General features: G+C 42.9%; 1 protein-coding gene across 4 annotated transcripts in view; it reads right to left on the bottom strand.

Moving 5' to 3' along the window:
- The window catches only part of TBC1D8 (TBC1 domain family member 8), a 149,558-nt gene that overhangs the window by 57,005 nt on the left and 71,603 nt on the right, over nucleotides 1-20,950 (bottom strand). For all 4 annotated transcript variants that reach the window (XM_040336436.1, XM_040336434.1, XM_040336437.1 and 1 more), the window contains 3 exons: nucleotides 16,581-16,788; nucleotides 5,518-5,700; nucleotides 1,586-1,735 (listed from right to left, as the gene is read on the bottom strand). In XM_040336436.1, the coding sequence (XP_040192370.1) occupies nucleotides 1,586-1,735; nucleotides 5,518-5,700; nucleotides 16,581-16,788 (541 nt within the window). The remainder of the gene's footprint in view (nucleotides 1-1,585; nucleotides 1,736-5,517; nucleotides 5,701-16,580; nucleotides 16,789-20,950) is intronic.

Genomic DNA, 20,950 nt, shown 5'->3' with positions numbered 1-20,950 from the left:
TTTAATAAGACCCCCTCTTTGCAGATCTTAAAATAAATGTAGAGGCAAAACTTTTTCAGTATATCTACAAATATATACACACACATGTTTTAGCCCTTTAAAAATGCTGCAAGTACAGAAAAAGATATCTGCTGGAAATCCAGTAAGCTCCTAACTTCCTGTGCACTTTGTCTCTGCTGCTCTGGAATCACAAGCAGTGTTATCAGCCTTGCCTAAGATCTATCCTGCTGGACTATAGAACACCTCCTACTTATGTTATGGTAAGGGGCAGTATAGAACTGGGCAGGTGTAATAGCACTAACTGGGGTTTTGACACAGCAGAGGCAGGTTTGTCTGCTTACTATTGGAAGTTAGAAGTTTAATAAATTAATAGCAGGATTACCAGGTACTGTTTTTTTGTAAGTGGTTTTTATTTTTATTTTTAATTTTGCCCAGGCATACATTTTAAGGGATGCAAATCAAGTTCTGGCCTTGTGGGGTAACATTTATTCATCCAGAGACTGTTATAAGTGTTGATTTATTAAGACTGCCATGTAACTCATGTTAATAAATACAAATATATGAGTAGAGACTTCCATGAATCACAGGAGGTAAGTTTTTATACATTCATTATTAAAAAACTAAAGTTTAGAGATTTGTTTTTTAAAGCATTCTTTGAATGGAGAACGGGTGCATGAATGAAAGGTCCGCCTCCTCCATTCACAGAGCGCTTTTCATTGTGGGCAGCTGAAGCCACTCGTACTGTGAGAGTATCCAAAAGACTTCAGATTTCGACCTAGAGCAATAAACCACCAGGACACAGGAGACACTTCATTCATGGCAAGTAACATTCCTGTTGGCGTTTAAAAAACAAAACAAAAAACATAATCACCAAACTTCAGCTTTTGGTACAAGACGACACCAGACCAATAAAGTAGTTCTAAAGGCTCAAGGTTTTTTTTACCGTCATGCATTCTATGCATGAAGGTAAAAAACCTTCTCTGTGCAGGAGCCCCCCCCCATCCCCTATAATGCTTACCCTGAGCCCCATCGCGATCCATGGATTCGCCATCCTCATTGGCTGTGAGCCAAAGGGGAAAGGGGGGGCTGAGTAACAGCTCTGCCTGAGAATGAACATGCAGTGTAGCAGCTCTGGAGTGTGCCTATCTGGGTGCTCCCATAGTAAGCTGCTTGCTCTGGGGGCACTCAGCAGGCAGGGGCCCCGAGAAGAGGAGGACCGGGGCTGCTCTGTGCAAAACCAATTGCACAGAGGAGGTAAGAATGACATGTTTGTTATTTTTATAAAAATACCTTTAATATCACTTTAAAATTAATAGTATTGCAGTCCCCAAAGCAACTTTGGGAACACACCAAAAGGGAGGTTTAAATGCCCAACATTGTGAAAACAGCTGTAAACACATATAAACAGTAGGCTACATTGTATAGAATACTAAACACTAGAATTTCCTATTGTTTCATATTTAAAACAATCTATAATACGTAGTACATGAAAGGACAAACTCAATAAATCTAGACAATCATATTCTGCTTCAGACCAGTTCCTACTTTCATCACAAAAGGGTATTGTGAAGTAGTAGTACAGTACCAGTTCAGTGTTGGGGCTCTCAGTTCCTGTCTGATGAAAAGTAGTCATAAAAGCTTCTCCATTTGTTGACAACTTCTCCTTCTCATTTCCACTTTCCAAGTTTGAGTTTACCATAATGTTCATGTTGCCAAAGCCTTCCGTACTGAAAACCTGGTTAGAAAGACATATTTGATCTTACAAAAAATGTTACAGAGGAACATACAGCTGTTCTCAAACATTTCAACACATAGGAACCCTTAAAATAACATTTAAAAATGACTGTATCTAATCATTTGTATCAGTGTGATGATCAGTGGGAAGAATGCTCCTTACACTTGGTCATTAAAGAATTACCCCCTTAGAGATGGCTAAAAAGATCAATTGCCTCAATGGGAACTTATCTGAGAGGCAGAACTTGCTTATTGCTCAAGGAAGCCCTAGCAACCTAGGGAGGAACCCATGAAACCCTGGTTGAAAAAACCCTGCTCTAAGTCCGTCGTCTCCTCCACGCTTCAAACCCATTTCCTGGGTCGCTCCACCCTCTTCCTGCTGTGACAGTTTTAGTGCCCTCCCCTTGGTATTTAGGAGGAGACACGAGCTGCTGAGCAGCGTGCAACAGCGGGGGATTGAAAATGCCCAGACCGCCTGCACAAATGCCATTTTTGGGGTGACCTCTGAGAAGCTCTGAGGCAGCAGGTTAGTGCAGCCCTCACCGGCATTCCTAAACCTGGCTCACAGGGGTACCATCTGACTCTTTTTAGTCTTCTGGTCAGAGAAAAAAAACATTTTGCTGTGGGAGAAACACAATTAATACTGAGGACCATGTGGTAAGGTGGAGCCTTATAAACAGCTGTGATTTGATTGCGTTTCCTGTAGGGAGGAGCCTATCATCTCATGTGTTGCCATCCTGGAAGGTGAGGTGAGAAATGCCATTTTAAAAAAACCTAATGCCTAAAATCGCATATTAATATCAAGTGTTTGAGTGTTACTGGATTCCATTGGCCGGAATATTAATTTACTCTGGCTATTGGAATGCAATAACCCCCAAATGCTAGACGCATTTAGGCACGTTTAGACACGTTTTTTTTCTGCTCTTCATCTCCTCTCCCGGTGTTTTTTTTTTTGCCTGTAGATGTCTATTTGTGTATGGAAAAATAAGCTAACATAGAGGTGCATTTACAGGCTGAAAGAAGATTGCCAAACACCTGTAAAAATTTTATTTTTTAAACCTAGTGTGCATGAGCACAAATAACTAATAAATGTAAGAGGCCTAAAAATAAAACATACAGTAATCATGCAATAATGCTTATATTCTAGCCACATTTAGGCTTTCACACAAGCAAAAATGGTAAAAAAAATAGCTACCGGAAAACAAAAACAAATAAAAGCCTATCATCGTTGTGTTCATGGAAACAGTAAATGCCAATGTGCGTCAGACAAAGAAGAAGCAGCCAGACTAATAAACGGTGTTCAACGGCCTAGAAATGTGTGTGTGTACTCTTGTTACACAGTAAACAGAACAAAACTGACAGTTTTTCTAGAGAGAAAATGAAGTGCAAGCACATATATTTTCTTTTCTTCTCATCATACATTACTTTAACATAACCAGAGGCTTACAGATACATCAGAGCAACATTTCTAATTGTTATTAATCTATTTATCTACCTATCTCATTTATAGAATTTACAGATTTTCTACAGTGTTCTACTCATGCACATCAGTCCCTAAGGAAAACTAACATTCTAATCCTAGCCATACACTTGCGGATTTCTCCCCTAAACAGCATGGATAGAGAAATCTGCAACAAAAACATTAAATTTGGACAGCCACAGTGCCAATGGCTGTCTGAATACCCGAACAGTGAGTGCAGTGATCTACGGCTGACAATTTTCCACTCTTGGATTTTTCAATTGAAGTATGTCTAGGTGGTTGGGGCCAACAGACCCTAATCAACACCCAAACACAGATACACACTAGCACCAATTTGGAAGGAAGGGAAAGAACCACTTTAGATACACAGCAGTTTAAGTGCACTGCTGCAATTGCCATTTTCGGCCACGGTGCAATGTTTGAAAACCATGACAGGATTTGGCATTTGCAGCGGGTCACACAAATGTAATTCCTGAATCACCAGTTGGTGTACAGTGCATTATATATACATTTTGCAGGCAGTATCATTAAGTATCATTAACTAGGGTACACCCACTACTTTTGGAGAAGTCTGCACTAGAACTTAACAATTGTAGATAAGACAAGTAAGGCCCCGTACACACGACCGAGAAACTCGACTGGGCAAAACACATCGTTTTGCTCGTCGAGTTCCTTGTTCGGCTGTCAGAAAACTCGTCGAGCCAAATGTTCCCATTGCCAAACGAGGAAATAGAGAACATGCTCTCTTTTTGGCTCGACGAGTTTCTCAACGGGTTTCTCGGCGAAAAGTGTACACACGACCGGTTTTCTCGGCAGAATACGTCTCCCATCGAGTTTCTTGCTGAATTCTGCCGAGAAAACCGGTCGTGTGTACGGGGCCTAAGAGTGTTGCAAATGAAGAAGATTCTGGAGAAAATGGACAGCCGCACTCCAGATGAACTTCGGAAAGTTGTCTTTATTCAATAAAAGTAGGCATACACAGCAAGACACAGCCACAGAAAGGGACAGCCGACATGTTTCGCACTACATTAGTGATAGTGTGAAACATGTCGGCTGTCCCTTTCTGTGGCTGTGTCTTGCTGTGTATGCCTACTTTTATTGAATAAAGACAACTTTCCGAAGTTCATCTGGAGTGCGGCTGTCCATTTTCTCCCGAATCTTCTTCATTTGCCTTGTGCATTGCCAGCACCTTGGTTTCCTGAGAGGTCCCTAATTGCTCACAAGATCCACCTGGAGCGGTGACTCCTTTTCTCTAAGAGTGTTGCAACCTGGCAAAACTGAAAAACTAGAAGTACATTCTATGTGTGGTCAGTGAGTGATGTTGTGCTATGTAATAATTCGTACAAGTTCGCTTTAATATACCCCCCAAGGAGTTCATACTCCACTTTCCTTCACTGCCCTGCTGCTCCATTCAGCAGTTGGAAAAGGGACTTATGGTTAAGCTTCAAGGGGTCAAAGTACTCGCCACACCCATTTGACGATGCTAGACCAAGTATCAAGCATCAGAGCTAACATGCAAGGAAGGAGAGTAGATTTAATTTCTCCAAACCTGGAAATACTGGTTATCATTTTTGCTCCCAGCAGCTGAATGGATTAGCAGAAGAGGCAAGGAAAGGTTAGTATGTGCTGATCAGGAGTAGAGATTAAAAAAAAACATATGCTTTTCGTTGCCTGGTCAAAGTACGGGTTTGGTTTAACACCTGAAACCAGTATTTTCACACCTAGTGAAGAACATTTGTAAAATCGGGTGTTAAAAAGGAAGAAAATCCAAGGCACTGATAACACCTGAAATCTTTCTTCTTTGATAAATCAGAGATGCAGTGGCTTCACCTTGGCTTACTCATTTGCACCTCTATGGGCAACATACACAAGCAACAAATTCCAGTCTACCCTACTGGCTGATATTACTCTATTAAAATTAGGCATGGGTTCAAGTGTACTGATTCTGTCTCATAACTTCTAAAGAAGGATTCCTGAAACGTGTCAAGTCCACATGTGAACTGTAATCAGAATCTTTGCATGTTGTGAACCCTATGTGGAGAGTCATTTTTATTGTGGTGTAATAGATTTTTTTTTTTTTAAGGGTAATAGATTTTTAATGGTACATAATAAGCTTGTTTTTATCGAACTGGTTTCTCTTCTATATGTCCACAAAGTCCAAGAATACATATTCTGTTTAGGTGTACATGATTTGCCATGATGTGGACATATAACACATACAGTCTGGGCTTCTCTCCTGCTATGGCTGGAAAACAAGATTGACATTTTTTTATGCAGTAGCATACACTATTGATAAACTGTACCATATCTCTGTTTTTCGTGGACACTGTGTTGGAGTTGACCTGTTCAAGCCTGAGGAGTAAACCATTAACCAGACTCTCACGGTCTTTCAGCTCAATAAACTGGAAAGCCATCTGTTGCCTTATGCTGATAATAATGGGATTAGGCAGAAGGCTGGTGTCCTCCATCTTCTCCACGCTCACTACCTAGAATAAGTAAATGGTATTCAGATAACATAGGAAGTAATACAGCAGGATATTGGATTTCTTGCACTTCAACAAATCATAAGCAAAATCTTTGGTGATATACTATATATACATGCATACACACACACACACACACACACACACACACACACACACACACAAATATGCACAGGAACACCAAGAGGCATATACTGTATATATATATATATATATACACACACACACACACACAACAGTTGCCATGATATTCATTAACCTCCCTAGCGGTATGATTATTTCAGATTTTAGGTGCTGAAAGCGGTACCATTATTTGCAAGGAAATTTGGCGTTTTATACTGTAGGCCTGTAATTTTTAGGAATAACTCACTTAAATCTGACCAAACAAGAGTCTAGTAGGCATACCGGGTATGACATTTTTTTAAAAACAAAATCATAAATTATAATATAGGAAATAATTATAACAAATAATAATATAATTATAATAAAAATTATTCAATAATGTAATCAACTCAAAATCACTGAAATTTGCTCAGTTGCAGAATTGTCGCGGTCATTAATTTTTTTTTATATGATGAATTTCCCCACAAATCGCTATCGCACAATTCTGCAAGTGATTATAATTTATTATCGCTGTTTTCTAGCTGCTCTAAAACCATTTTTGACATAAAGGGACACTTTTGGTTGCTATGGACAATCTATAGTTTGCAGGCAGAAAGAACAGTTTTTATTATATAAAAGAACATATAGGGCACTGGGCAGACCACTAGGGACAAGGGGGGTGTGTATTTTTTACATACAGTACTGTACTCTATAAGATTACAGTATTCTGTATGTAAGGTGTTTGTTAACCTTTTTGAATTTGGCGCCGTTCTCCGCCCCTGTGCGTCGTAACGTCGCAGGGAACAGAGATCAGCGGCACACAGAGGCACTGTGTGAATCGAGCGAGCACCCGCTCGCTCACACAGCGCGGTGGCATCGCTGGATCCAGGGACAAGGTAAGTAAACCAAGCCTGTGGATTCTGCGAGGCGATCCCGAGTCTGACTCGGGGTTACCGATTGCAGCAAAAAAAAAGTAACCCCGAGTCAGACTCTGGAATACCGCCAAGGGGGTTAAACGTTCAATGGTGGTGAATCATTCATTGTATATTAAAAAAACTTGCACCAGAAGATTCACCTGCAGTGAATGTCACAATAACTTATAAAACAAACATTTACAGCAGGTAAATAATTTCCTGTTATTTAAACCATATGCACCAAGAAGTGAATGTCCCATTCTGGAGAGTTTACCGTCTGTAAAAAAAAAAAAAAAATGTCTGAAGCCAAAAACAGCAGCTGTAAAAACGTCCAGTGTGCATGAGGCCTTAAGAAATTAGCTCTCATAAAAACAGTAGTTACAAACAGTGTCAACAACGCCATATTTTCTTAAATTTTTAGTATCCACCTCTTTGAAAGTGCAAGATGGAATTTACTTGGTCTATCTAAAAGTGGGTTGAGGGAAGTTGGGATGCTGTTTTCCTGGCTAAGGTACTGCTAATTCTACATGAGGATCATCCAAGGGAAATTCCAATATTCCAAGAATAGCCATCTTTGGGAGAACAGTGAACGTTAAATCCACGATTAATGATTTAAAGTACTTCTTGCAAGTATTGGACCAACCTAGGGAATCTCCAGAGTGAATGAGCTCCCTTGTCCTGACATGCACCTTAAAACATTGCAGGGAGTCTCTGAAGGAAAAGAGATACATTTTTAAGGGAGTTGAATAAACCCTATGTACTACGAACCATTGATTAATGTGATACTAAGTTTTTTTTTTTAAATAACAAACATGTCAACCTCCTCTTCTGTGGTCCCACGGCGGCTGTCTCAATTCCTCCCCGCAAGAGCTAACCCCCCTCTGGGAAGCTCTCACCCAAGAGGGTTACCTTGCGGGCACGCTCCTGTGTCATTGGTTTTGATTGACAGCAGTGGAAGCCAATAGCTGTGCTGCTATCAATCTATCCAATGAGAAGCTGATCGGCCATGGAGAGAACGACTCGGGATCGCACCCTTGGAAATTCAGGGCTCAGGTAAGTAAGACGGGGGCTCGGGACACTGCAGGATGCATTAAGGTGAAAAAACACCAATATTTACAACCCCTTTAAGGTGGTTGTAAACCCTTCCAAATACTCAGTAAGAAAACTGGCCTCAGGTGATACACAGAGATTAAACCTCTTGGTGTCAGGAAAACTTATCAGAAGCGACTCATGCAGATAGAGGAACGAGACAGCAGACAGAAAAGACACATTGTTCTCTGGACAGACATGTATTCATGGAAAAAAACATGAATCTTGGTAGCAGCTAGCTTCCATAGCCCCAGTATTTTATACAGCAGGCAAGCTGACATAAGAGTGGCATATTTGCCCGCCCACTCAACTCTATGCTCCTGGAGGAGCAGAGCGACCTCCAACGTCACTTCCGCCCAAAGGCCTTAAAAGGGACAAATGTTTTTGCTTTTAAATGTAAATGAGAGATCTGAGGTCTTTTTGACCCCAGATCTCTCCTTAAAGCGGAGGTTCTGCGGCGATTCTTTTTTTGTTTTCTGATGCATTCAATAGGGTTTCACAATACAAAGTTAAACTCACTTGTTCGGTGTCTTTAAATATCCCCTGTCCGTTTTGATGGCAAATAAGAACTTTTAAAACCGGTTCCTGACAGTTTCCATTTTGCTTGCGGGCATTGTGAAGCCCACAAGCAATCGTTTCCTGGAAGCGTCGGCTGTATAGAACAAGCGAGCGGTGTGTCTAACAAATGAGCGACGTGTCTAACCAATGAGCGACGAGCGGCATCTCCAGCTAACTGTTCATACTCAGGGATTTCCATCTGATTCAATTGCGCCTGCTCAGACCATCCCGGAAACGATCTGATAGCAGAACCAGCTCAATAGAACGGCGTTCTGCATTGTCTGCTAGAAACATGACACGCCAAACTCCCAGCTAACATTGCGGCACCGGGGAAAAAAAGTAGGAACGCCTACTTCCGCGGGAGGGAAACCCCGGAAGTGCCAGCCAAAAACAAAAATCTACAGTATTTACACTATACATTTTTTTTTTAAGGGGCTGTTTAACTTGGTGATAGTGTTCTGCTTGTGCTGGGAGGTAGTTGTTTTTTTGGGTGAACCTCTGCTTTAAAGAGGCCCTATCCTGCTTATTTCTATTACAAGGGATGTTCATGTTCCTTTTAACCACTTCATTACCGGCCCATTGTAATATGACGTCCACAGATGGGATCTCCCATCCTGGGTGGATGTCATATGACGTCCTGAGCTTTGTGGGGGGATATCTGAATGATGCCTGCAGCTAGAGGCATCATTCAGATATCATTCTTTCGTGCCGGCGATTTTGTGCACGATAAGAACGGTCATAGCGGCAGTTTCTTATTGACCCCGCATCTCTCCATAAAGAGGACCTGTCACACACCATTCCTATTACAAGGGATGTTTACATTCATTGTAATAGGAATAAAAGTGATAAAAAAATAAATAATAAATAAAAAAAAAGTGTAAAACTAAAAAATATTATATATATATTTTTTAAAACGCCCCTGTCCCCGGTAGCTCGCTCTCAGAAGCGAACGCACATGTAAGTCCCACCCACATGTTGTAAACACCGTTCAAACCACATATGTGAGGTTTTGCCACGTGCGTTAGAGTGCCAGCAACAATTCTAGCACTAGACCTCCAACTCTAAACTGGTAACTTGTAAAAATGTTCAAAGGGTCGCCTATGGAGATTTTTAAGTACCGAAGTTTTGGCGCCATTCCATAAGTGTGTGCAATTTTAAAGGTATCTATTTACTCGGCGAACATCATCTTTCATATTTTACAAAAAAATTGGGCTAACTTTACTGTTTTGTTATTTTTTAATTCATGAAACCACTTTTCTTTATCGTACATCACGGGACACAGAGCGGCATATTCATTACTATATGGGTTATATGGAGTACCTTCAGGTGATGGACACTGGCAATCTCAAACAGGAAATGCCCCTCCCTATATAACCCCCTCCCATAGGAGGAGTACCTCAGTTTTTACGCCAGTGTCTTAGGTGTTGGTCATGGTTTAGCTTGCCTCCGCATCCTTGGGATTAGGTGAGCTAACCGGTTCTGTCCAAAGGCCTCAGCGCTAAAGTGGTCAGTAACCGGACCCCAAACCCTTGGGGTATAGCCCATAATGCTTTTCTTTTTAGAGAGCTGGACCCTGGGCCCAGAACTTAGAAACCTTTGGGGGCCTAATGTTTCTGTTGCCAGAGTGCTATATGGGCCCAGGACAGTGGATCCTTCATAGGAACCCAGGGCCTGAAGGTCTAGACAGCCCCACGGAGATGGGGGAAGATTGGGCCTCTTGCTTGGCAAAGTCCTGCGGCATGGAGCAGGTAAGTGAGAGGAAACTTGCGGAACTTGGTTCTTAGCAGGTTTTTTCTGGGGGGTCACAGGGGATATGCCTAAAGTTATGCGCTGCATCTGGCAAAATAAGTCACATATCTTAATGATAGGATGGCTTTATGTATTATTTCCCCATAAGAGGTGACCTCCCTGGTAGTATTGAAAAGCATTGAGTGGCTGTGTGTGTGTGTTAAAGAGAGCTGTGCTTACCTGCAAGCCTCCAGGCGATGCTGCATTGGTCCTCCTCCTAGCCTGGATGACAGGCAAACGCTGGCCTCCTCGTGGGCTCCCTTCGACCCCAACCCCCCCCCCCCCCGTCGGCGGGCGCGCGCGCGTCCCCGTGTTTTGAGCGCAATTTCGCGCCGTTTGCTGAGGGGGGAAGGGCGGGTCAGTTGGTTTAAGGAAGGGGCGGCCCTTCCTTTCGTTCCATCAGCTCAGTTTATGCTGGAACTGAGGAGGAAGAGACCAGAGCGGCAGCACGGGGCGCCGAGGACACACAGTGGCCAAAAAAGATATTACAGTCTTCATAAGACTGTTTTGAAGCCTAGAAAAGGGCTGTTCTTTTTTATCTCAGCAGTTTTTTGGCAATACTACTAAGGGGGACAGAATGTTTTTTCTTTCTTGGGTTTAAAAAAAAAAAAAAAAAAGAAAAAATCCATCAAAGGGAGAGAAGGCATTTTTTTGGTTTATCCCCCAAACGGGTTTTGGGCAATAATTGTTTATAGTTCCAAACACCGATAAGTTAGCGGGCGTACCTCGGTATTGTACCATGGCATCCGGGTCAGAGGGTACAAGAGGTGGGGATTCCCCCAGAGAGTCTGAGGTCTCGGAAAAAATTATGCCGCTGCTTTCCCGAGAGGGAGCCTTGGGGCCATCGGGATCTGGGGCTGGAGCTGGCTCGGGTCAGTCCAACCCTAGGATGGTCACGGACGAGGTATTATCCACCTCTTTAAAGGAGATGGAAAAAAGAATGGAAAAGATGATAACCATGGCTCTGCGGGGCAGAAAACGGAATAGATCTCCGTCGCCCGAGCGTGGACCCTCTGAGGAGGAGGTCCTTTCCGCAGGGGAATTGGAAGACCTCTTGGACAAGGACCAAGCAGGTTCGGGGATCGAGGATCCGGATACAGGGGAGTCTGGGGCAGTCTCCCAAAGGGAGAGCTGGTGGGTTCAAGCCTTAACGGACTTGGTCCATAGTGCTTTCAACTTGCCAGTACCAGATCTCCAAGTATCGACTGTTTCAGCTTTGGGCTCTCTAAAGCCGCCTCAAAACAACGCAGTTTTTCTGATCCATCCTCTGCTAGAGGAAGTTCTGTTCCAAGATTGGATCAAGCCAGATAAAATCTTTTTACCACCTAAAAGATTTTCTGCCTTGTATCCTATGGAGGATAAATTTTCCAAAAGATGGGCAACCCCTTCGGTGAACGCAGCCATCTCATGTGTTAACAAGTCTTTAACATGCCCTGTAGAAAACATACAGGTGTTCAAGGATCCGGTTGATAAACGCTTGGAAGCACTACTTAAAAACTCCTTCACTACTGCAGGGGCAGTAGTGCAGCCAGCTGTGGCTGCGATTGGGGTTGCACAAGCATTATCGGATCAAACTAAGCAGATGCTTAAACTTATTCCTGCCCAGCAGGCAGAAGAATTTTCGGATGTCCCTAGGGCCATACGCTTTACGGTAGATGCGATTAAGGATTCTATCCAGCAAGCGTCACGTTTATCGTTATCCCTTATCCATATGAGAAGACTCTTATGGTTAAAGAGCTGGGAGGCCGAGCCCCCATGCAAGAAGCTCCTGGTAGGGTTCCCCTTCCATGGAGGACGACTCTTCGGAGAAGACCTGGATAAATACATTCAGACCATTTCAAGCGGCAAAAGTACTCTTTTGCCAACCAAAAAGAGGTTTCAGGGGCCTGCGTTTAAACGACAGCACTCCCCTGGGCAGGGGCCCTCTAATGCCAAACAGTATCGACGGCCTCCTGCAAGATCAAACTTTAACTTCAATAGCAGATCGCAGGGACAGGCTGCTAGAGGCAAGAGGCAGTGGTTTCGCAAACCAGCAAAACCAGCCCCCAAGCCGACCTTATGAAGGGGCGCCCCCACCCACGAAGGTGGGGGGAAGGCTGCGTCTCTTTTCAGAGGTTTGGGAAGCCAGCATTCCCGACAAGTGGGTACGGTCTTCCGTGGCCACGGGCTACAAATTAGACTTCCTAAGGTTTCCTCCTCCTCATTTCCAGGAGTCAAGGATTCCAAACGATCCGGAGAGGGGAGCCGCATTAATGACGGCATTAAATCATCTACTCTCCCAGGAAGTAATAATAGAGGTACCAGTCCTAGAACAAGGGCTGGGTTTCTACTCCAACCTATTCATCGTCCCAAAGTCCAATGGAGATGTCAGGCCAATTTTGGACTTAAAGATGGTAAATGCATACCTAAAGGTCCGCTCATTTCGGATGGAATCCGTGCGGTCAGCAGCTGCCACACTCCAGAAGGACGACTTCATGGCTTCCATAGGCATAAAGGATGCCTACCTTCATGTTCCAATTTATCAGCCACATCAAAGATATCTACGCTTTATGATGGCTTCGCGTCATTTCCAGTTCGTGGCGCTTCCCTTTGGGTTGGCTACGGCCCCCCGGGTGTTCACGAAGGTCCTAGCCCCAATCCTAGCCAAGCTAAGGATCCAAGGGGTCACGATCCTAGCATACCTGGACGACCTCCTAGTCATAGATCACTCGTCTCCTGGCTTGGAACGAGCAGTGGCCCTCACTGTCCAATACCTCGAGAGGTTCGGCTGGGTCCTAAATCGAGAAAAGTCAGCATTCCAGCCCACAAAGCAGTTGGAATATCTCGGCATGAGGTTAGACACAGAACAACAAAGAGTGTTTCTACCTCTGAGGAAGGTCAAAGCCATCAAGGAATTAATCCTATTGGTTCTAAGCAAAAAGGAACCAACTATTCGCCTATGTATGCGGTTACTAGGCAAGATGGTGGCCACATTCGAGGCGGTACCGTACGCCCAGAGCCACACTCGCATCCTGCAGGCAGCCATCCTGTCAGCATGGAGCAGGAGGCCACAGGCCTTGGATATCCCTTTGCCGCTCTCATCAAGAGTCCGACAAAGTCTGTGTTGGTGGTTAGACCCTCAGAATCTAGTGAAGGGGAAGTCTTTCAGCCCAGTGGCTTGGAAGATAGTAACCACAGACGCCAGCCTGACGGGCTGGGGAGCAATTTTGGATGGTTGCACTCGCCAGGGTACTTGGGCAAAGCCAGAGAGGCAGTTGCCCATCAACATCTTGGAGCTCAGAGCTGCTCGACTAGCCCTCAGGGCTTGGACGTCCAAATTGCAGGGGTTCCCGGTGAGAATTCAATCAGACAATGCCACGGCCGTGGCATACATAAATCACCAAGGGGGAACCAAGAGTCAAGCCGCTCAGAGAGAGGTGAGCTTGATTCTCCTATGGGCAGAGGCTCATGTGCCCTGCATATCGGCAATATTCATTCCAGGAGTGGACAACCTTCAGGCGGACTTCTTAAGTCGCCAGACTCTGTTGCCGGGGGAATGGTCTCTACATCCACAAATCTTTCAAGCACTCTGCCAAAGATGGGGAGTGCCGGACGTGGATGTCATGGCATCGAGACTCAACAAGAAGCTAGACAGGTTCATATCCCGCTCAAGGGATCCGATGGCCTGCGGAACCGATGCGCTGGTTTGCCCTTGGCATCAGTTCAAACTTCTTTATGCTTTTCCCCCGCTCCAGTTACTACCCCGCCTGCTGCGCAGGATCAGGGTGGAGCACATACCAGTCATCCTGGTAGCTCCAGCATGGCCCAGAAGGGCATGGTATTCACTAATCCTAAAGATGGTAGTGGGAGACCCTTGGACTCTTCCTCTACGGCCAGACCTGCTATCGCAAGGTCCGATCCTCCACCCTGCCTTACGGCATCTAAATTTGACGGCCTGGAAGCTGAATCCCTGATTCTCAGGGGTAGAGGTCTGTCTCAGAAAGTAATCTCTACCCTAATCAGAGCCAGGAAACCGGTCTCTAGGGTGATTTATTACAGGGTCTGGAAGGCCTATGTAGGCTGGTGTGAGTCCAAGCGATGGCTTTCTCGCAAGTTTACCATCGATAGAGTATTACGTTTTCTCCAGCTCGGAGTGGATAAAGGACTGGCATTAAGCACAATCAAGGGACAGATTTCAGCTTTGTCAGTGTGGTTTCAGCGGCCGCTGGCCACCCACTCGCTGGTTAAGACCTTCCTTCAAGGGGTCTTACGTATTAATCCTCCAGTTAAATCCCCGCTTTGTCCGTGGGATTTAAATCTTGTTCTGTCAAGTTTACAGAAACAACCTTTTGAGCCGTTGGCTGAAATTCCTTTGGTTCTACTGACAAGGAAGTTAGTATTTTTGGTCGCCATAGTTTCCGCCAGAAGAGTATCGGAACTGGCCGCCTTATCCTGTAAGGAACCATATCTTATTTTACATAAGGACAAGGTCGTTCTCCGCCCTCATCCTTCCTTCCTACCAAAGGTTATATCCAGTTTTCATCTAAACCAGGATTTAGTATTACCATCCTTCTTTCCTAAACCTACTTCCAGAAAGGAAGGGTTGCTGCATACCTTGGATATTGTCAGGGCCATGAAGGCCTATCTTAAAGCTACAGAGAAGATCCGGAAAACAGATGTGTTGTTCATTTTACCGGATGGGCCCAAGAAGGGGCAGGCAGCTGCAAAATCCACCATCTCAAAGTGGATTAAACAGTTAATCACTCAGGCCTACGGCTTGAAAGGGTTGCCTCCTCCGTTATCATTAAAGGCTCATTCTACTAGGGCCATGGGCGCCTCCTGGGCAGCACACCACCAGATCTCTATGGCTCAAGTTTGCAAGGCGGCAACCTGGTCTTCTGTCCACACGTTTACAAAATTCTACCAGTTGGACGTAAGAAGGAATACTGATACAGCCTTTGGGCAGGCAGTACTGCAGGCTGCAGTTTGAGACCCTCGGATTCCGGGGGCTCCCCTTTTTTTGAGTTAAATTTAAAATTATTTTTCTCAACTAAATTGGATTTATTATGATTTGAGTGTATCTCTAAATTAAATCCTTTTGTCTTGGAGATGTTCTCCCTCCCCTCATTGTAAGCATTGCTTTGGGACATCCCATATAGTAATGAATATGCCGCTCTGTGTCCCGTGATGTACGATAAAGAAAAAGAGATTTTTAATACAGCTTACCTGTAAAATCTTTTTCTTGGAGTACATCACGGGACACAGAGCTCCCACCCCTCTTTTGGGGACCATTTTGGGAGGCATACTGCTTGCTACAAAACTGAGGTACTCCTCCTATGGGAGGGGGTTATATAGGGAGGGGCATTTCCTGTTTGAGATTGCCAGTGTCCATCACCTGAAGGTACTCCATATAACCCATATAGTAATGAATATGCCGCTCTGTGTCCCGTGATGTACTCCAAGAAAAAGATTTTACAGGTAAGCTGTATTAAAAATCTATTTTTTTCCAAAAAAAAAGGCGCTTGAAAAATGATTACGCAAATACTGTGCAAGATAAAAAGTTACAATGACCGGCATTTTATTCCCTAGGGTGTCTGCTAAAAAAATATATATAATTTTCTAGCAAAAGAATGATGATTTGTACATGTAGGAATAGGCCCGGTATTGAGGTGGGTACAAAAGCCCTGTATTGAAGTGGTTAATCATAATAAAAGTGATCAAAAACATTTTTTTTTAAAAAAGGGAAAGTGTAAAAATAAAAAAGGAAAATAAATCAGATTATTTATTTATTTTTTTAAAGCGCCCTGTCCCTTGCGCGCAGAAGCGAATTCATATGCAAGTCACACCACATATGTAAACAGTGTTCAAACCACACATGAGGTATTACCACGATTGTTGGAGTGAGAGCAATCATTTTAGCAGAAGACCTCCTCTGTAACTCTAAAAATATTTAAAGCCTCGTATGGAGAATTTTAAGCATCGAAGTTAGTCTCCATTCCATGAGCGTGCGCAATTTTAAAGCATGACACTTGGGTATCTATTTACTCGGCGTAACATCATCTTTCACATTATACAAAAAAATTGGGCTAACTTCACAGTATTTTCATTTTTAATAAAAAAAAAATCCCAAAAACTTGTTTTTGCAAGACTTCTGCACAAATACGGTATGACAAAGTATTGTAACGATCTCCATGTAATTCTCTAGGGTCTCTGCTAAAAAAAATATATATATAATGTTTGGGGGTTCCAAGTAATGTTCTAGCAAAAAATACTGATTTTAACTTGACTATGACTATCTGTCAAATGCCACACATGTGGGACTCCTGTGCTCATGCACGGTTAGCGAGTGGACACGCTTTGAGCATACAAGTCTGAATGATGCCTAGGTCTCTGGGCAACATTTCCACATCACGACCTGATTGTCTATTGGGTTTTGCTTTATTCAACACTTACCTCCTTCAAAGGAATAATAACATTACATAATCCATCTTCTTTGCTGGCAAAGCAGAGGTAGCTGTCAGAAGCATATATCCTGCCTGGGGTATGGCATCGGCTAAAGGGAGTCCAAAGCGAACACTCCACAACATCATATAGCTTCTCTTTTCTTGGCAGTTTGAACAAGGCCCGAAAAAACTCTTTTTGTGCTCTTGCTTCAAGATCCCTTTAAATAGAAATAAAGTTTAAGACTGCCCTATGCTTCAAAAACATGATTTCTAAGCAAACCAATCAGTCCATGCACAGTGGCTTAAAAAAAACGCTGCTTCTTTAGGAGTTTAGTGTTTTGCCTGTAGACGCAGTTAATGTTATACTATGTGTCTATGCACATTAGGAGGTTTAGAGGCATATTTTAAGCTCAGCGTTTTGAGGCAGAAGAAAAAAGACCCTTGTGTCTTGTGTTTTTGAAAGCAGTTTTCTAGCATAAAGAAAAATGCAAAGTGCTCCTAAACACCTGTACACAAATGCTCAATATGAGCATATCTTTCTGTGAAAAAAAATGGCGTTTTAAGCCCAGTGTGCATGAAACCTTGTAGACTGTCTCATTCATTAGAATAGAAGCAGCATCAAGAAAGTGTGCAAATACACTTTTGTATATCAAATATAATATCTATTTTCATTGCTACGTACATTTGCAAAGCTATACCTTTCTAATGACTACAACTGTAACTAAGATAAGAACCCGCACAAATACAATGTACCCAGTTCTGAAAAATATTACTTGTTTTTTTGTGTTGTTTTTAACAATAGATCAGAATACAGAATCATTGGGCATACAGTAATACTGACCCAACAGACAGGGAACCAATGCTATACAATAAAGTCAATTTCCTCCCCAAAGTAGTAGCATTATGGGATTAAAAACATTGCATTACACATGCTAAAGAATGTATATAAGTGCACAAACTTTTCACAGTCACATTTGTTGCAATCTTTAAAAGTGTCCAAGAGGAATTTAAGCTAGATACACACGATACAATTTTCCAAAAACATAATATGAGGTCAAACCCAAACACGTTCATGGTTGAAGGAAATCAAAAAATAATAAGTTGTATAGTGTGTATCCAGCTTTAGTCTGAACTGCCTGACCGCAAAATCAGATTATTATTATTCAGGATTTATATAGCACCAACCGTTTGCTTTACAACAGCGTTTTACAACAGTCAGATTTTTTTTTTAATGCAAAGAAACAAATTGGGCAAACATGAGGCTCAGTATATCTTTTGAATACTTTGATATACTATTACCCAACAATACCAGTGTGCATTAGTCTCATCAGCTAATACATTGATTTACTTTGCTTGGCAAGCATAAATGCAATACGTATGTCAAGCAAGGTGTGCATCACAGTGCATTCAGCTATATGTGGGTTGAAGAACATGTCTTTGTACAGTAAATGTCCCTGCTGGCTCCTCAGTGTGGACACACTACTGCCCCATTCATTCTTATAGGTAGGCTGTATTTGGAAGGGCCATCTGCGAGGGTCATTTTATACTGCATTCTGACTACCACTCCTGCAACGTGATACATAGCAACTACTGGCTGTCATTTTGACAGCTGGAAATTGACGATAAGAGAAGTGGCAGGGGTAGAGGAGTAGGGCTTAAGAGATTAGCCCTAGAAACATTTTAAAAGGTATTTTTAGGGTTTTATCTCCCAAGCCAAAAGTCTTCAAAGTGGTTAAACTATACCGTTGCCAACTTGGGCAACTAAAGCTAACCATATTAAAATAAAAAAATGTATTCAGGTGTTATTCGATCAAATGTACATTTTAAAACAGTCAATAGATCCAATACAGGTAGATGATACTATAAGCAAATTTAAATTTAAATTTAAATAAAAAGGACCAGTCAGGACTATTTCAGAGTTTCCCAGAAAAAAGATCAAGACATCATATACCATATACTGTAAATATAGCTGCCTGTGCTTGTGTGTGAGTGTGTGTTTTTTTTTATCATGTTTAGTCTGAATTGCTCATGTCCACTTTAACTACGGTATATCCCTTTTATATAGTTAACAACAAATGTTAGAATGAAATAGAATTTTGTTTGCAGAGTGGATTTTATGGTACAAATTTGTGAATTATAAAAACAAACAAAAAAAAGCTATTACTAAAACAAGAAAAAACAACAACATGGATTTGTTAGTAGTTCTTTAGAACTGCACCACTTTGGCTGACTTTGCTTCCTTCTTTCAAGTAGTACAAGATGTACAATACAAGTTGACCAGAACTTTGAATAGGCACAGCTAAATGTTCCTTTTAACTAAGACAATGTTTACACTGCGCCCTACTAGTCAGGAAATGACTGTGGAAACAGAAGTCGTCTGAACACAGAAAGATCAAAAACCTACTAAAAAAATTTTTTGCCAGGGAAGTAAAGCTCATAAAAGAAAAACGTATTCCTAAAGCAAACTGCCAGATCTGCCTTTGCGCAAGATTCTTTTGTCAGGTGCTCGAATAAATATGCCCAATGTTATTAAAACAATTAATACCCCTTTCACACTGGGGTGTTTTGCAGGCGCTATAGCGTTAAAAATATCACCTGCAAAGCGCCGTAAAACAGGTGCTCCATTCACTCCGGAGGGCTTTCACAATGGAGCGGCGCGCTGGCAGGGTGTCAGAAAAAGTCCTGCCAGCAGCTTCTATTTTCCCCGCCAGCTTCTGCTATACGGCGCCTGCGCACCGACGTTTGGCTTTTTTCGACAACTCGTGACGCGCCTTATGCGCCAGGGGGAAGCTTTTGTCATCGCGTCAATCACTTAGCCTGTGCATAGGAACGCCCATTCCCGCGGGAGCCACTACCCGGAAGCCGGCGAGGAAATTAGAGATACAACGGTATGTACGAAAAAAAAAAACATCAGCGTACAGTCAATGTCGAGAGTGAGCACAATGTAATGTTAGAAAATTGTTTTTAGGATGAACCTTCGCTTTAACTGATGGTGTGTAGGCACGACTGATCAGTCAGCTTCATCGGACCGATCGTGTGTACAGGGCATAAGGCTTAAAGCAGGGGTGCCCAACCTTTTGAATAGCGAGGGCCACTTAAGCGACTTGGTAACCAATCGCGGGCCACAATGAGCGGAGCAGGCTAATGGCAGGTCTGTGTCTGCTCTGTATATACAGAGCGGACACGGACACATCCCACTATACTCTTTTTCTTTTGGCGGATTGGATTGGAGATAGGACACAAATCGGTTTACATCTGCTACTCCTTAGAGGTGATTGGAGGGTCCAATTGGGTCAGACTGATGGTGTAAAAGGGGCCCAAGGCTGCTTTCACACAGATGTGCTGCAGTTTACACTTTCAGAAAGCTCACCAACCTCGCAGGCAATAACAGAAGTCTATGGCTCAGTGTAGGTAACCCACAGGTGCACTGCTCTGCACCTGCGGATCAGTTTGAAAGCAGCCCAGAAGCCACTGCAGAACAGATTTACCCATATATACCTGTCATTTTATTAATAAAACTGACCTTTAATAACAGTATTCTATTCTATCCCAGAGCAGGAGGTCGTGGGCCACATCAGAGGGCTCCGCGGGCCAAATGTGGCCCCCGGGCCACTGGTTGGGCACCCCTGGCTTAAAGTATATGGGACATTTGGAAAACCTCTCCGGAACAATTTAACTTGACAGACAGTAACCGACGTTTAAAAACGTTTGTTTTGCCGCGTTTACATGCAGCGTTCAGACACGTTTGGGTTTAGAATTTTTTTTTTTTTTTTTAATAGTCAAAAATGTATCTCCATTATAAAACCTCTGTAAATGAAACGTGGCTAAAACACGAGTTACCGTGTTTACAGGCATTTGGCGTTTCAAATGCCTCTGAACATCTGTCCTGGATGTATTTTTTTGCTTTCCAAAAAATGCTACTAAACTCAACTGTCTATAAATGACCCTGTGTACATGTACTGATAAGACAACGTAGAGGAGAGTTCAGGGGCAGCTGAAACAAAAATTCCCAACTGCTCCTAAACGTCTGTTTACCAGTAGCCGTGTACATGAAGCCTTACCGTTTTGCTTTTGACAATATACTCAGTCAATAAACTGGTCCAAGTGACGTCTGCGGTGATTAAAACCCAATTGAACACTCTACATGCATCATTGTTATGCAGTTAGGCATGATATACAGTAATAAACACCCTGCTCTTTTGGACATTGCCAAGTGCTGCAGCACAGTTAAAATATCCTATGCTGGCAGCACCTTCAAGAGTCAGATCAATGCAACCCCCCTCCACCACACACTACTCCAATGTACAACACTTCCTAGAGAGCTTGGGCATTGTAACCCTTGCTGCAGCACTTAGGAAAACACTAAAAGCAGCACAATTA

The sequence above is a fragment of the Rana temporaria genome, chromosome 2 (assembly GCF_905171775.1).
Source record: "Rana temporaria chromosome 2, aRanTem1.1, whole genome shotgun sequence".
Lineage (NCBI taxonomy): Eukaryota > Metazoa > Chordata > Amphibia > Anura > Ranidae > Rana > Rana temporaria.
The sequence above is the reverse complement of the archived record's forward strand: the minus strand, read 5'-3'. Positions and strand labels throughout refer to the sequence as shown.